We start from the raw sequence: 13,247 nt of genomic DNA, 5'->3' as shown, positions 1-13,247 counted from the left end.
CCACCCAAACCCCACCCCCGCCCCCATCCCCATCCCCCAACTCCAATGATTTACAGATGTTGAGAGTGAAGTGCGACAGGGTCCAGCCGGGGATTTTCCCAGTGAGTACAAAGCAAATACACCCAGCAAGGGTCCTGAAATGGAGAGAGCAACTTAAAGAGGCCTTCATGCTGTCCAAACAGTCGTCACCATCGCCAGGGCAAGCTGACTATAATCCCGCAATAGGGTACTCAGCCACTCGCAGTTCACGATTGTGGTTTCCAGCCTGTCAGGTGGGCTACAGTGCTACTGCCTTCTTAAAAAATATTCAAAATTTTTTTTTGCCTGAAAATCACCCAGTGAAGTGTGTGACTCATAGATGTGAGATGTTCTTGATCCTAAGTCTGTTATGGTTCTCTCACTGAAGAATGCTGCTCAAAGCACATTATCTCTGTACATGCATTTTGCTGCCTTTATGTCGTCCAAATACATCACAACTGAAAGCAGGTGTCACATGGAGCTCAAACGGCATCAGATGTGGTAAATGATGCTTTACTAGAATGTAGGAGAAACACAGCACCAGCACAGAGAGGAAGCACACACACAGAAAACACAGGCTGGCACAGAGCTTCAGAAAGAGTGCCAGGGGGGCCTAGCACAGAGGAAGCACACACACAGAAAACACAGGCTGGCACAGAGCTTCAGAAGGTGCACCAGGGGGGCCTAGCACAGAGGAAGCACACATACAGAAAACACAGGCTGGCACAGAGCCTCAGAAGGAGTGCGTACACTGCCTTTGCTCTGCTGTTTAGGAGCAACTTACGTTAGAAAAGTAGGCAGGTAACCAGGCCAATGCAAGAACAAGCACTTTATTTATCAGTGGTGGAGCCCTTTGCTGGATACTGAAAAGATCTTCAGCTGAACTCAGTATCATTCCTCTGGAAGAACTTAAATCTGTTTCTTTGTCATTAATAAGCAGTTCGCCTTGGAAGTGTATTGTAGGCATCGTCTAAACTAAGTGTGATGGTGATGTTTGAGTTAGTGAACTAACCACAGAAAGAGTTCCTCAAAATGATGATTTGGTCGTGTGGAGCTGTTCATCCTTTGGGAAATAAACAGTAGAAAGTACATGCAGAAAACCAAAGACTTGGGCTGTTCTGCACTTCTGTAACCCATAGGAAAAGGGTAATCGAAGACATTTTGAATGTTTCTCCGCTTACAGGACACACATGCAGTCCATCCCACATGGTTTATTAACCTGGATTTTCATATCACAGTTCCCATCTATGCTAGCCTGTCCCACTTTGGATCCCCGCAGGCAAACCGCTTTGAAGCAGCAGGGAGCAGCCCTTCTGAACCCCCCTGACAAGTCAGCCTGTCATCGCACACCGCTGGGCGTCCAACCCCCCCCTCCCCAATGCTGTCTGCACTGCTGCCTTAACATTTGGGATGGAAACCAGTTTGTCTGCCAAGTCAGACTGAACATCGGCAAGACTGAAATGTGGGGTTATGGTCATGCGCGATTCAAGAGGGTCCCCGGCAGCCCCCCCCCCCCCCCAAAATCCTAATGTCCGGCCTTTTTCTGCTCCACCCAGCTCCTCCCCAGAGTCACGCTTTACTGATTCTGCTCCTGCACTTGCAGCCTTTTCATTCTGCCATGGATCTGTGCGCCTCTCACTAAAGAGAGAACTTCCTTTACCTGCTGTCTTTAATTTTTCAAATATAGCACTTCAATTGCTGCCAGCTGCAAGTTTGTGCAAGGAAATTATTAAGGGGATTTAAGGAATTAAAGAAATGCAAGTTTAGGTAAGGAATCATTTAAGGAAATAAATTAGTCTACAAAATGCCTTGGCTGCACTGACTGCATATAGTTATTTTGGAATTAAAATACTATTTGCCTACAGCTGACTCCAAGCTCACCCATGGCCACAGACAATGATGCCCTATTTAATGCGAATAACTGCGGTAGTCTGCATGGTGCCCAAAACACCACAGTCATGCAGTGGGTGGGGTCTTCTGCTCTTCTGTCAGCGGCAGAAATCACTTTTTAAACCTCTCGGAGAAATGGGGAAATTGCTCTCCAAGGCCAGACTGTTTCAAGTCCCATGGTGATGCTGGCAGCCGTCAGCTGTCAAGGTCATCCATTCCAGAAAGCCACCCGAATGCAGGCTCTGCCTGGGCGCTGTCTTCGCTCTCGGACCTGGCAAGCGTGTCTGCTTTAGATGCCCGATGGCCTGCCTGACTCCATGCCCATCCATTCCAGAAAGCCACCCGAATGCAGGCTCTGCCTGGGCGCTGTCTTCGCTCTCGGACCTGGCAAGCGTGTCTGCTTTAGATGCCCGACGGCCTGCCTGACTCCATGCCCATCCATTCCAGAAAGCCACCCGAATGCAGGCTCTGCCTGGGCGCTGTCTTCGCTCTCGGACCTGGCAAGCGTGTCTGCTTTAGATGCCCGACAGCCTGCCTGACTCCATGCCCATCCATTTATGGACCCATAGGCTGGCAACACTGACCCTAGGGGCAAGTATTCTCAACAACAAGGGGTTTGGAAGGTTCTGCATGTCCCTAGTCTGTAATTACAAAAAATACTTATGATAAATCGGTCTACTCTGGGAACATGAAAATTTGACTTTTAGCACAAAAACTCCATTTACTGGGCATAGTTTGAAAGTAAAAGTTGACCTGTCAATGAAAAGCAAGTCTTTGATCATGCAGAACCACAATGGAAAAACAAGAGATACAACAAATCCACAAACACCAACCACAGCGCAGCCTAAAATGATTGGAAACATATTCCAACGTACCATTAGCTAATGCTTGGCAGTCATGTTCGGAATCTGGGAGATTATTAAAACTCTTCTGGACTTTGACTGTGTAGTTTCAATGTGTCAATGAGTTAAAAATGGTTTATTTTATTGCTTATTGTAAAACTGAACAACAAAGAGTGAATTTTGTAGACTGTCACGTTCAATGCACCACTTTCACATATGAGAAATGACTTTCTCACACAAGCTTGGAAAGGCTGCAGGCAGCTTGATTGGGTGCCATGTATGTGTCAGTGGAGAGACGAAGGTTTGGCAGAAAACCTTCACTTTTCTTCAGCCGACTTTAAAGCCGTGGGATTTACACAGCTGGCAGACACATATAACTGCAATTTACAACACAAAACATCTATTTCTTATCTTAATCTATACATATAAATACAGTTTCAAGACATTCGTAACATTCGTAAGGCACGAAAAGGATTATGAAGGAAATTGCTTAGGTTACTTCAGGGGTAAGACATGGGCAAATAAGACAATAAAATGGTCAATAGACAAAGCTTCTGCACTCAGGTGGCAAATAATGTATATAAACTTAAAAAGGGAAGAATTTTGAATCTCAAGTAATTGCTCTGTCTGCAAAGGCCCCGAAATGGGTGCTGTCATTCTGTTCTCTCTCAGCATCGCTTCTTCCAAGCTCAAACTTGAACATCTGAGGTGGCTTCACCCTGGCCATATCCCCCCAAACCCACCGCAAAGACAGCTTAACCCAGCCCTAAGCAAAGTCCCTCTTCCCTGTGAGGGGAAGACCCATCTACACCGTGCATGTGAATCAGCTTAACCCAGCCCTAAGCAAAGTCCCTCTAACCCTGTGAGGGGAAGACCCATCTACACCGTGTATGTGAATCAGCTTTTCCAGCCCCTTTGCAGCACCATAGATGGCCAAGAGGCAGGAGCATCACGGCATCACCTAACATGGGCTGGTCCTCCCTGGGGAGTCCTCCATATCACGGCACCACCTAACAGGGGCTGGTCCTCCCTGGGGAGTCCTCCATTAGGGAGTTCCCTTAGGATTCCTTCAGGGTGGTCCCAAGTGATGAGTCAGAACTTGAGGAGTGATGCAATGAGACAAGGACTCCTCTACAGCAGGAGCCAGAGCAACCGTGACCACGCAAGTCAGACCAAAGCAAATCACAGAGACCATGGAGATCCTGCAGACTTCCGCTTCTGCTGGATTCAGGTTTCATTGAACCCTTTTTCAGTTTCCTTAAATGTCACTTTATTTGCCAATCCCGATGCTCCCCACCTCCCTTGCTCTTTGTCAAAAAGAGCAGCACTGTGTTCGTGCAAAGCCTCCCGTGGAAGAGGGCACCACCCCCATCTCTGTCATAATTTAGCACCGCGAGTGGGGGGCTCACCTCAGCTTATACGAAGCAGCAATAACCACGATTCTGCCAGCATGACCAATGGGCTCCCCGGCAATTAAGCCGACCCTTGCATGGTGTGCGGATGCCGATGAGCTTTTCCCTGGTTTTTGGGGAGTCCCCCTCACCTCTCAGCCTCCTGCTGCATCTCCTCCCGCTTCTGCCGCCTCAGCTCCCGTCGGAGTTCGAAGTCCTCATCCATGACAGGTCCGGAAAGGGTCAGCACTCACCTTCGGGCTGAAAAGTGTGCATGGGTTACCATTAGCGGCTGCATTCTGATAGTACATCACAAACAGCCCTCAAAGTTACTTCTTGTTATTAACATGGATACGGAAGACAAGACAGCACAAATAAATGAAGGACTTTCAATGAGGTGACCAGACCAGGATGTCTTAATAATTAACCAACGCACTTCATTTAAAGTAGAGTGCAATTCTTGTGAAAAAGGAATTCCGCAATAACAGCAAGTTCTTTTTAAGTGCACCTCTTCAGGCTTAGCATCCTACTGTACTCTTTGTATATGAGACTTGGGGATAAGGGGCTAAAGAGCTGAAATATTCACTGACAAACAACGTCCAGCATGAAATGACAAATGCATTGGCATTAAAAACGTGACAGGAACGCTCGTTTGCCCCAAAGACACCTCTATGTCTAAATGCCACTGAGCACCACACACAGTGCTCCCACTGTTTGTTACGTCTGCTGAGAAATCTGAAAAATGAACTAGCTGAGATAACGAGAGCAGTTCAATAACGAGGAGAGCAGATGTGAGTGACCGGGATGTTAACTGCACAAGAGAAACACTGTAGAGAGCGAGCCAGGATTGACCACCCAAGAATAGCCGGTCTTCCATCATAAATTGCCCCATTCTGTAAAAAATGCAGAGAAATAACCCCCAGCATACCTTAGGTGCGATGATGCTTAGTCCATGAGCTGCTCCTTCCCTCACAAACCCTTAGAGCCTTTTCGTCTGGTTTATATCTCACCAGTGGTGCAGGACAAAGAATTCCTGCCTGGGCTCTCAACAGCTAGAACTACCAGAAAAGGCAAAGCCTGCCCCTGTCCTCTCTTCCTCTGACTTTCCCTCCTTTCTCTCTCTCTATCTCCTTATTCTCTCTGCCTCACTCTGTATGCCCCCCCCTCTCTCACTCCATTCCCCACTCTCTTTCTTTGTTTAGAGAGCTGTCGCTGGTTAGCTAAACTCTGTGTGGAATCTGGAGTCCAAGCCCATCTCTGAGATTGCTTCCTGGAGCGCTTAGTTTACTCTGGCATCCCAGTCAGGGCCACTCAACAGATCCCTGCCCAGATCCTTCCTGCCAGGGCCCAATTCACAGGGAACCTGGACTGCAAGACCTGGCCTACCGGGGCCCAATTCACAGGGAACCTGGACTGCAAGACCTGGCCTACCGGGGCCCAATTCACAGGGAACCCGCACTGCAGGACCTGGCCTACCGGGGCCCAATTCACAGGGAACCCGCACTGCAGGACCTGGCCTACCGGGGCCCAATTCACAGGGAACCCGCACTGCAGGACCTGGCCTACCGGGGCCCAATTCACAGGGAACCCGCACTGCAGGACCTGGCCTACCGGGGCCCAATTCACAGGGAACCCGCACTGCAGGACCTGGCCTACCGGGGCCCAATTCAAAGGGAACCCGGACTGCAGGACCTGGCCTACCGGGGCCCAATTCACAGGGAACCCGCACTGCAGGACCTGGCCTACCGGGGCCCAATTCAAAGGGAACCCGGACTGCAGGACCTGGCCTACCGGGGCCCAATTCACAGGGAACCCGGACTGCAAGACCTGGCCTACCGGGGCCCAATTCACAGGGAACCCGGACTGCAAGACCTGGCCTACCGGGGCCCAATTCACAGGGAACCCGGACTGCAGGACCTGGCCTACAGGGGCCCAATTCTCAGGGAACCCAGACTGCAGGACCTGGCCTACCGGGGCCCAATTCACAGGGAACTTAGCCTGCAAGACTGATTCACAGGGGCCTTGCCCAGAGGCACACAGTTGAAACAGAAGTGCATGGACAGAATGTAATTTTCCAGCTTTTATAACCTTTGAGTTTCCTAACTCTTTTACACAGATATATGCACACATAATGAGCAGCAATGGCTTCAGCACCTGGGTAGAAGAGGTCATGTTCTGCATACACATTGCCCACAAATCTGTACATTACTCAGGCTCTGTGATTTCTGCTGCCAACATTTATGGATATTTACCTTTTGATATTTCAGTCAAACTCGAGGGCGTAGGTTTGGTTTCAACATCGATAGGGATGAAATGAGCCCTGAACCCCCCGCCCCCCCAAAGGCCAACAGCACTCATGTGTCCTTACCCCCCAGACCCAAATGAAACTAGACCTTTAAATGCCATGTGCACAATTTTCAAGAAGTATTCATAGCTGCTAATGCATTTACGACCCGAATTACCCACTTAACTGCAGTATGGATACGGTTTCTTTTCATTGTGCAGTAACTGGATTTATTGAGGCTCCCTACACTGCAAAGAATGGCATTTTAAGCATCACAGGCATTTTGTTTTTCATTACAGAATATGAATGTTGGGCAGAGTTGTAGTTAAGGCCCATTGGCTTTTCATGGCCAGACATTCCTGATGAGCCTCAGCAGGGACCACAGAAATACAAATGGTTTCTGTGGTCCCTAGAAGGAGACCCCCCATGCAATCTCAAAGCTAATATACAGCTACAGGAGCCCCTGGACTGCTGCCTGTGATTAGATCGGGTTAAAACCCCCAGCTATGCTCCCCCCACACACTCCCCTTGGGGGGGCCTGTCTCTGTCTGCGTCTCTTCTGAGCAACATAGCAAGTGACCTGCAGTTCAAATGCATCAATTAACCAAATACAGTGATTTCATGGTTATTTCAATGATAGCAGGCAGTGTGAGCAAGTGGAATAAATACAAAGAAATACAAGGAACTCAGCAAGTTGGAGGCTATGATGCATTTAACTGCAGAGGCGGCTCATGTGGACAGGCACCGTCCGTGTTAATGCTGCTTAAACAAATAATTGTAAATGACATGTGACCTTGGTTACATGGATGAATTAGTAAAACAAAAAAAGAAAACAAACGGTTTTGTATTTTGAGATGATTGGAGCCCGATGTCCGAATTCGGTCCACATCAGAAGAGCATGGACAAGACACCCTAAGGAAAAAGTTGGGTTGCTGGCACTCTGGCTTGGTACACCGGCCTAAGCGAGTTCTGTGCTTACTATTTGGATTCTCTGCAAATTCTGTGCATATCGTTCAGGTTCTGTGCAAATTCTGTGTTTACCATTCAGGTTTTGAGCAAGTTCTAAGTGTACCATTCAGGTTCTGTGCATACCATTCAGGTTCTGAGTGTGTTCTGCGCTTACCATCAGGGATCTGAGTGAATTCTGCGTTTAACTTTGAGTTCTGAACGTGTTTTGTGCTGACCATTTGTGGCCTGATATCTGGTGTGTGTCTGTGCATATACTTATGCCTATATTAAGGATCTTGTTTTGTATATAAAATTATTATAAATTGAGTTTAAATTCTAAGTTTTGTCACACTGACCATAGCTTTGTAGTGCTGAAACCAAATCTTTCTCCCGATGCTGTAGGAAGCCAAACCAAAAACGGTGTTTATTTATCTGAATGCTGTACATGAATGACTGGCAATGTGTGTAATATTGTGGTTTTACTCACCACTCACTTTTCCTGGAGAACTAAGGTGCTGAGGGCAACACTGAATCCATTCCAAGACATCAAAAAACCCTCCAGCCAGAACCCCTTAAATGTGAAGCCCTGGTCTATTTCCGACCATCTCCATACCCTTGAGCAGTTCTGTTTTATAACTCATCTATAGTCCTGGGTAACTGATGAACTATAAAAGGTTCATCAGCATGTCAGCATGAACTAACTCTGATTTTCTAAAATCTAAAAGCCATCAAACGGGAGTATCTCAGAAATGCAAAAAAGCTAATTGGGGACTTTTAATTATAACACAGCCTTTGAAACGTGATACAGTGCAGTGTTTGGCCGCTCTCTTGAGTAAAATATACTCAGAAGAGGGTTATATTTTCATGCTGAGAACGTAAGCATATATATCTGAAATGAAATATTCACGGCAAAGGCCAGCAGCCCCTTCTCCTCGGCTGCTTAAACGACATTCATCGCTCATGTGCTCCATTTTGTCATCTGAAACGGTTGCTTTGCACATAACGGACTGCATGGCTGGTTCTGATTGCTCCGCTCACGCTTGAACGCACCGCATCCAAACTTCCAAGCCAGGAATGCTGGGGGCTGCCAGACAGGCCCTCCGGTTGTCCGCTGCGGTATGTGTCAGCAGGTAAGTTCCATGGCCACCCAGGTGCATTGAGCTTGAGGCTGGAGACATTGTAACGCAGCTCAAATTCAAAGCTGCACATTCAGCCCTGCTTAAAGCCTCTGCTGGCTTGTTGGAGGAAGCAGCAGACATTCCACCCGTGTGCACTTTGGCCGGCCTGTGGACACCGATGGGGCCTTTGCTTCCATGCTTGCTTTGGGGTCACCTTACTTCTTTGCACGGCCAACTTGCCTTGTCCCTTCTCATCTTCTCTTACCTTCATCATCCTCCTTGACAGCACTGTTACTCAGCCTCTGGTGTAACTGGCTTATTGACATGTTGGGAAGCTGTCGACTGATGGTCACATGGGCCTGTATTCAGGGGGACCGCTGGACGGTTTGGACTCCAAGACGCACATCATATCGGGCCCCCAACCCAGACCAATCTAATTATGTTCCAAATTCTTTAGGGCCCCTGTTACTCAGAGACCCTTGGAATGGTCCCAACTTTATGGAATTCCCCCCCCCCTGCCCCCCCCCGCCATGGCATCCCTGCCTGTTCTCTTCAGATATGGACCAGTAGACCGAAGAAAAACAATGTCCAGTACATGAAAGAAATAATGAGCTTGAGGTCACCTGAATAGAACATTGTGATAAGTCGCTTCTGTTCATCACATTGGGGTCCTCAGCCTTGCTTCCAAAGTTTACAGTAATTTCTGAGAGGGAAATGAACAGATATCCTTCTAAAGGTCATCATCTGATGAGACAAAACAACCCAAGACATGTTTAAGAGTCCAGTCTTTCCACGAAAAGTGAATTGGGAGTTAATCATTTAAGTCACACAGCCAGCCATTTGGGGTCTCACATGGCTGAGTGTGCACCAGATCATTAACAAACATTTGCAGTGGGACTTTAATGCAGCCCCCTGCAGTGCATCCCTGCAACATCTATGAGCTTTATTATGGTGCGGTGAGGCTCTATTCCTCGTTATCATACAGCTATCTTCACGAGGGATTAACTAGGCCCAAGACAAAGGCTATCCTGTGCTTTCCTCCATCAAGCCTCTACTGAAAAGGCACATGCCACAAGAGCAACAGCAGACTAGCAGTGGGCTATCAGCAGGTTAGCGGTGGGTTTATAGTGGGCTAGCAAAGGGTTAGCTATGGGCTAGTAGCAAGTTAGCGGTGGGCTAGCAGCGGGTTACCAATGGGCTAGTAGCAGGTTAGCAGTGAGCTAGCAGCAGGTTACCAATGGGCTAGTATAGCGTTTCTCAAACTTATTTGTCCTGGGGATCAGTCATGTTAGGCTTTGGGGCTGCGGGGCCCTGCATAAACGACTGCCCCCAACCACCCCCAACGGATGCGTATCTGCATAGATATATAGATATTATTACTATAGATAGATAGTATTATTATTATTACTATTATTATTATTATACCTGACCTGATCTCACTGAATTTACACAAGCGAGGAAGCGACTGGCAGGAACCCTCTCACGGACCAACAGGAACCCTCTCTCAGACCGGCAGGAACCCTCTCACGGACCGGCAGGAACCCTCTCACAGACCGTCACCGGTCCGTGGCCCATAGTTTGAGAAATGGTAGGCTAGTAGCAGGTTAGCGGTGGGCTAGCAGTGGGTTACCAAAAAAACACATCAAAAAGCTTCCTTCACTGCAACAGAATTATTTGGGTTAACCTGGTTTTCGCCTTAACAGGAATGCTTCAGCATGCTTGGTGACGAGTATAACACCCGACCTCATCCCCCATCTGGGTCACAGATCCCATTACATGCACATTTCTCTATGTCTAATTTTTGGCGGGATCCATTTCAGTAGTAGACTTGTGGTTCCCATTTTACCATCTGTAGATCAGTGTAAATTAGAATTGTATCCATTTAAACATATGGGTATTTAAATTAGGATATTTAAGCATTTTTATATACCCACAAAGGGTAGGAGACTTTCAAGCCGTTGCCCTTAACTGGCTCCACAGTGGACTGTGGTGCAGACCGGTTGGGTAGTGATGGGTATTACTATGTAAATCCCTCTTGGTTACTCCCTTGCTTCCACAGTACTTTCTATACTCCAAAAAGTAGCTGGTTGGAGGGTTTTGAAGTCAAAACTGGCAATATATGATTATCTGGCTTTTCAGCATTTTTGTGTCCTGTCCTGTTGTCACAATAGCCTTTCATCATGCCCAAATGTTCCCCTCTCCCATAGCTACCTCTTCTCATTTCTCCCATGTGGTTTCAATCCCTCCCTTCTAAAAAAAAGACAATGCCTTACATTGCAAGCTGTGCCAGGTCACTCAACAGTATTAAGCTGGGTCAGGATTATGGGTAATTTCTTAGTACATAATTATGATAAGGCAGTGGGGTTTGGGTTTGTTATTCGTGGCTCCATTCAAGGCCTTATCAAGCTGGCTAGGAGATACACCAGTCGCCACACAGGACGAATTACCCATGACTCCCTTGAGGAGAGGTGCAACCATGACCTTGGTTGTTAAAATGGTAAACAATAGATATTGATGTCATGTGAGTAACACATCTTCCATTCCATGCATTCCCAAAAAATCGACATGGAGGGCAGCCACTCTATCGGAGACACCGGCATTGGCCGCATGTATCAGGATGTGGTCAATCATCTGTTTCTGAAGAATTTCTGGCTTTTAATTCGCCTAACAGCCTCGCATGCAGTTGCCACCTCAGTCTGGTACGGGATGGTTCTGCTGTTACACACGAACAATGAGATGCGCGAGGAAATAGCACGAGGATTCCCTGGAGCTGAGCAGCTGCTTTTGGAGAAAGCCAGGCCAGCTTTGGGCCAGTGCTCACTCTGCACCGAGAACTGTGCTTTGGCCAAGACCAACTACACCGAGCTAGATGCAAAGACCATCTGCTCCCACTGATGGGATGCTGGCCCTAGACCTGACCGATGTCCTGAGAATTCTCCTGCTAGGTAAAGTAAGCCCGAGTACGTCAGATTCGAAAAACATTATTATCCCACCGATAATATGACACTCTGAAGTTGGAAATAGCAAAAGCATCCAGAGACTAGACAGAAGCCTTAGAACACTTGCTGGAGTCATGTGGTCTGAGGTTAAAGCTGCAGTTGGATGTGGGTCTTTGTATGAAAAGAAAAATACAAAAGGCTCATCGAGTTTCTGATCCTGGGCTGGAAGAACATAAACTCCATTCCCAGACAATGGGTCACATGTCCAGATGTCCAGGTCCTTGTGAATCATCCCCATTGGTAGCAAAAGCAGCCCATCCGTTTGACAGACCCCTTTGCGGCCTGTGATCATAGAGGCCTGACCCATCTGCTGGACAGACTCGGTAAGTTGATGATTTGATTTATGATTTAAATCCAAACACAATGTCACCGTGGTTCACTGGACAGCATGGCTGTTGAAGAAAATCACACTGCTAAGTATAAATATCTACCGGTATTACGTTAAAGTGTTAACAATAACAATAGTTAATCATAACAACCATGTGTACATACAAAAGCAAAATGTCTTCATGTCACAGAATCTTTAGCATTTTTAATAAACAATAAAATCTCAAATTCTATCCATCCATCCATCCATACATCTTCTTTATACTGGTCAAAGTTATGATGGGGTATACAACTGGGGTACAGCTTGAACAGGGTGTCGGTAATTCAGATTACATCAGTTCTGCATTCACTGACGTTTGGTTTGGGCCAACATCATGAACAAGTCAGCAACAGAATATGCCGGCAGTCCTGCAAACTGCCTGGAGCGTAAGTTTGGGGCCTGACCGCTCTCTCAAATCCCTGTTCATGATCTGTAACACAATACACTGTGCTTCTTATAAATCATTGAATAGTTCTAAATGTTTAATTACGTGGGGGGACTCTGGCCTGTTGTTCCGGGGAGTGGAATCAGCCTCTGACAGGTCCTGCAGCTACTCCCTGCATTTCCTGGTTCCCAATCCAAAGACAGACAGGACTATAAAGGGCCCTTCAAAATGGCCTTAGAGTGTTACACAAAGAACAAAAATGAAAAGCTATATAGACTAGATAAAATCATCAGATTAACACATACAACTAAGAAAAATAAAATGTATGCATTGCAACTGATTACTGGCAGAGGGGATCAAGTCATTATTAATTTGAATTAAAGGATAGAGAGTAAAGGTTTAAGACAGGATTTAAAAGCATGAACAGAGGGAGCAGATCTGACTATCAAACTATTCCACATACTGTGATGGCTGTGAGCCAAATGCTGAACAAGGTGTCCCTCTGGAATTGATCCTGTTTACAGGGGAAATTACATTCTCCATGTTGAGTATAGGGGTTGTCTTCGTGTGTATGCATCTTTAAACTTTCTGCAGTGCTTATCAGACTCATAATCATAATGATCTGTAGTGCCGTAACTGACCCTCCCTCACAATGCAGGTGATGTGCCTCATTCCGGACTCCAGCAATGAGGATCCTGTGAGCCGGATCACCCTCAGGGAAACGCGCCACATGGCCGTAGTGCCGTAACTGACCCTCCCTCACAATGCAGGTGATGTGCCTCATTCCGGACTCCAGCAATGAGGATCCTGTGAGCCGGATCACCCTCAGGGAAAAGCGCCACATGGCCGTAGTGCCATAACAGACTATTACAACAAACACAAACTAAGACAGAAAGGTCACTGGATATTGACAAATATCCGATACAACAGAATGATTACTTGGTGAAACTTCCCGAAGGAACACACCCCTTTAGAGGCTACTCGACAGCAGGAGAATTCTGTGTG

At 47.0% G+C, this 13,247-nt stretch overlaps 2 protein-coding genes across 6 annotated transcripts in view; one reads left to right on the top strand and one right to left on the bottom strand.

Annotated features, from left to right (window-relative positions):
• The window catches only part of LOC125744678 (caldesmon-like), an 85,077-nt gene that overhangs the window by 23,107 nt on the left and 48,723 nt on the right, over positions 1 to 13,247 (bottom strand). For 2 of the 5 annotated variants that reach the window (XM_049016777.1, XM_049016767.1), the window contains one exon: positions 4,294 to 4,402. In XM_049016777.1, the coding sequence (XP_048872734.1) occupies positions 4,294 to 4,367 (74 nt within the window). In that variant the 5' untranslated portion in view covers positions 4,368 to 4,402. Of the gene's footprint in view, positions 1 to 4,293; positions 4,403 to 5,069; positions 5,351 to 7,860; positions 7,906 to 13,247 lie in introns of those variants that run through there. The other 3 variants (XM_049016787.1, XM_049016760.1, XM_049016813.1) reach the window with 3 other exon arrangements.
• On the top strand, positions 4,534 to 6,151 carry LOC125745319 (uncharacterized). Its single transcript, XM_049018038.1, has 2 exons — positions 4,534 to 4,538; positions 5,500 to 6,151. Exons 1-2 carry the CDS (start codon positions 4,534 to 4,536, stop codon positions 6,149 to 6,151), a joined length of 657 nt encoding a protein of 218 aa, XP_048873995.1.

Source organism: Brienomyrus brachyistius, chromosome 1 (assembly GCF_023856365.1).
Source record: "Brienomyrus brachyistius isolate T26 chromosome 1, BBRACH_0.4, whole genome shotgun sequence".
Taxonomy (NCBI): domain Eukaryota; kingdom Metazoa; phylum Chordata; class Actinopteri; order Osteoglossiformes; family Mormyridae; genus Brienomyrus; species Brienomyrus brachyistius.
The sequence above is the reverse complement of the archived record's forward strand: the minus strand, read 5'-3'. Positions and strand labels throughout refer to the sequence as shown.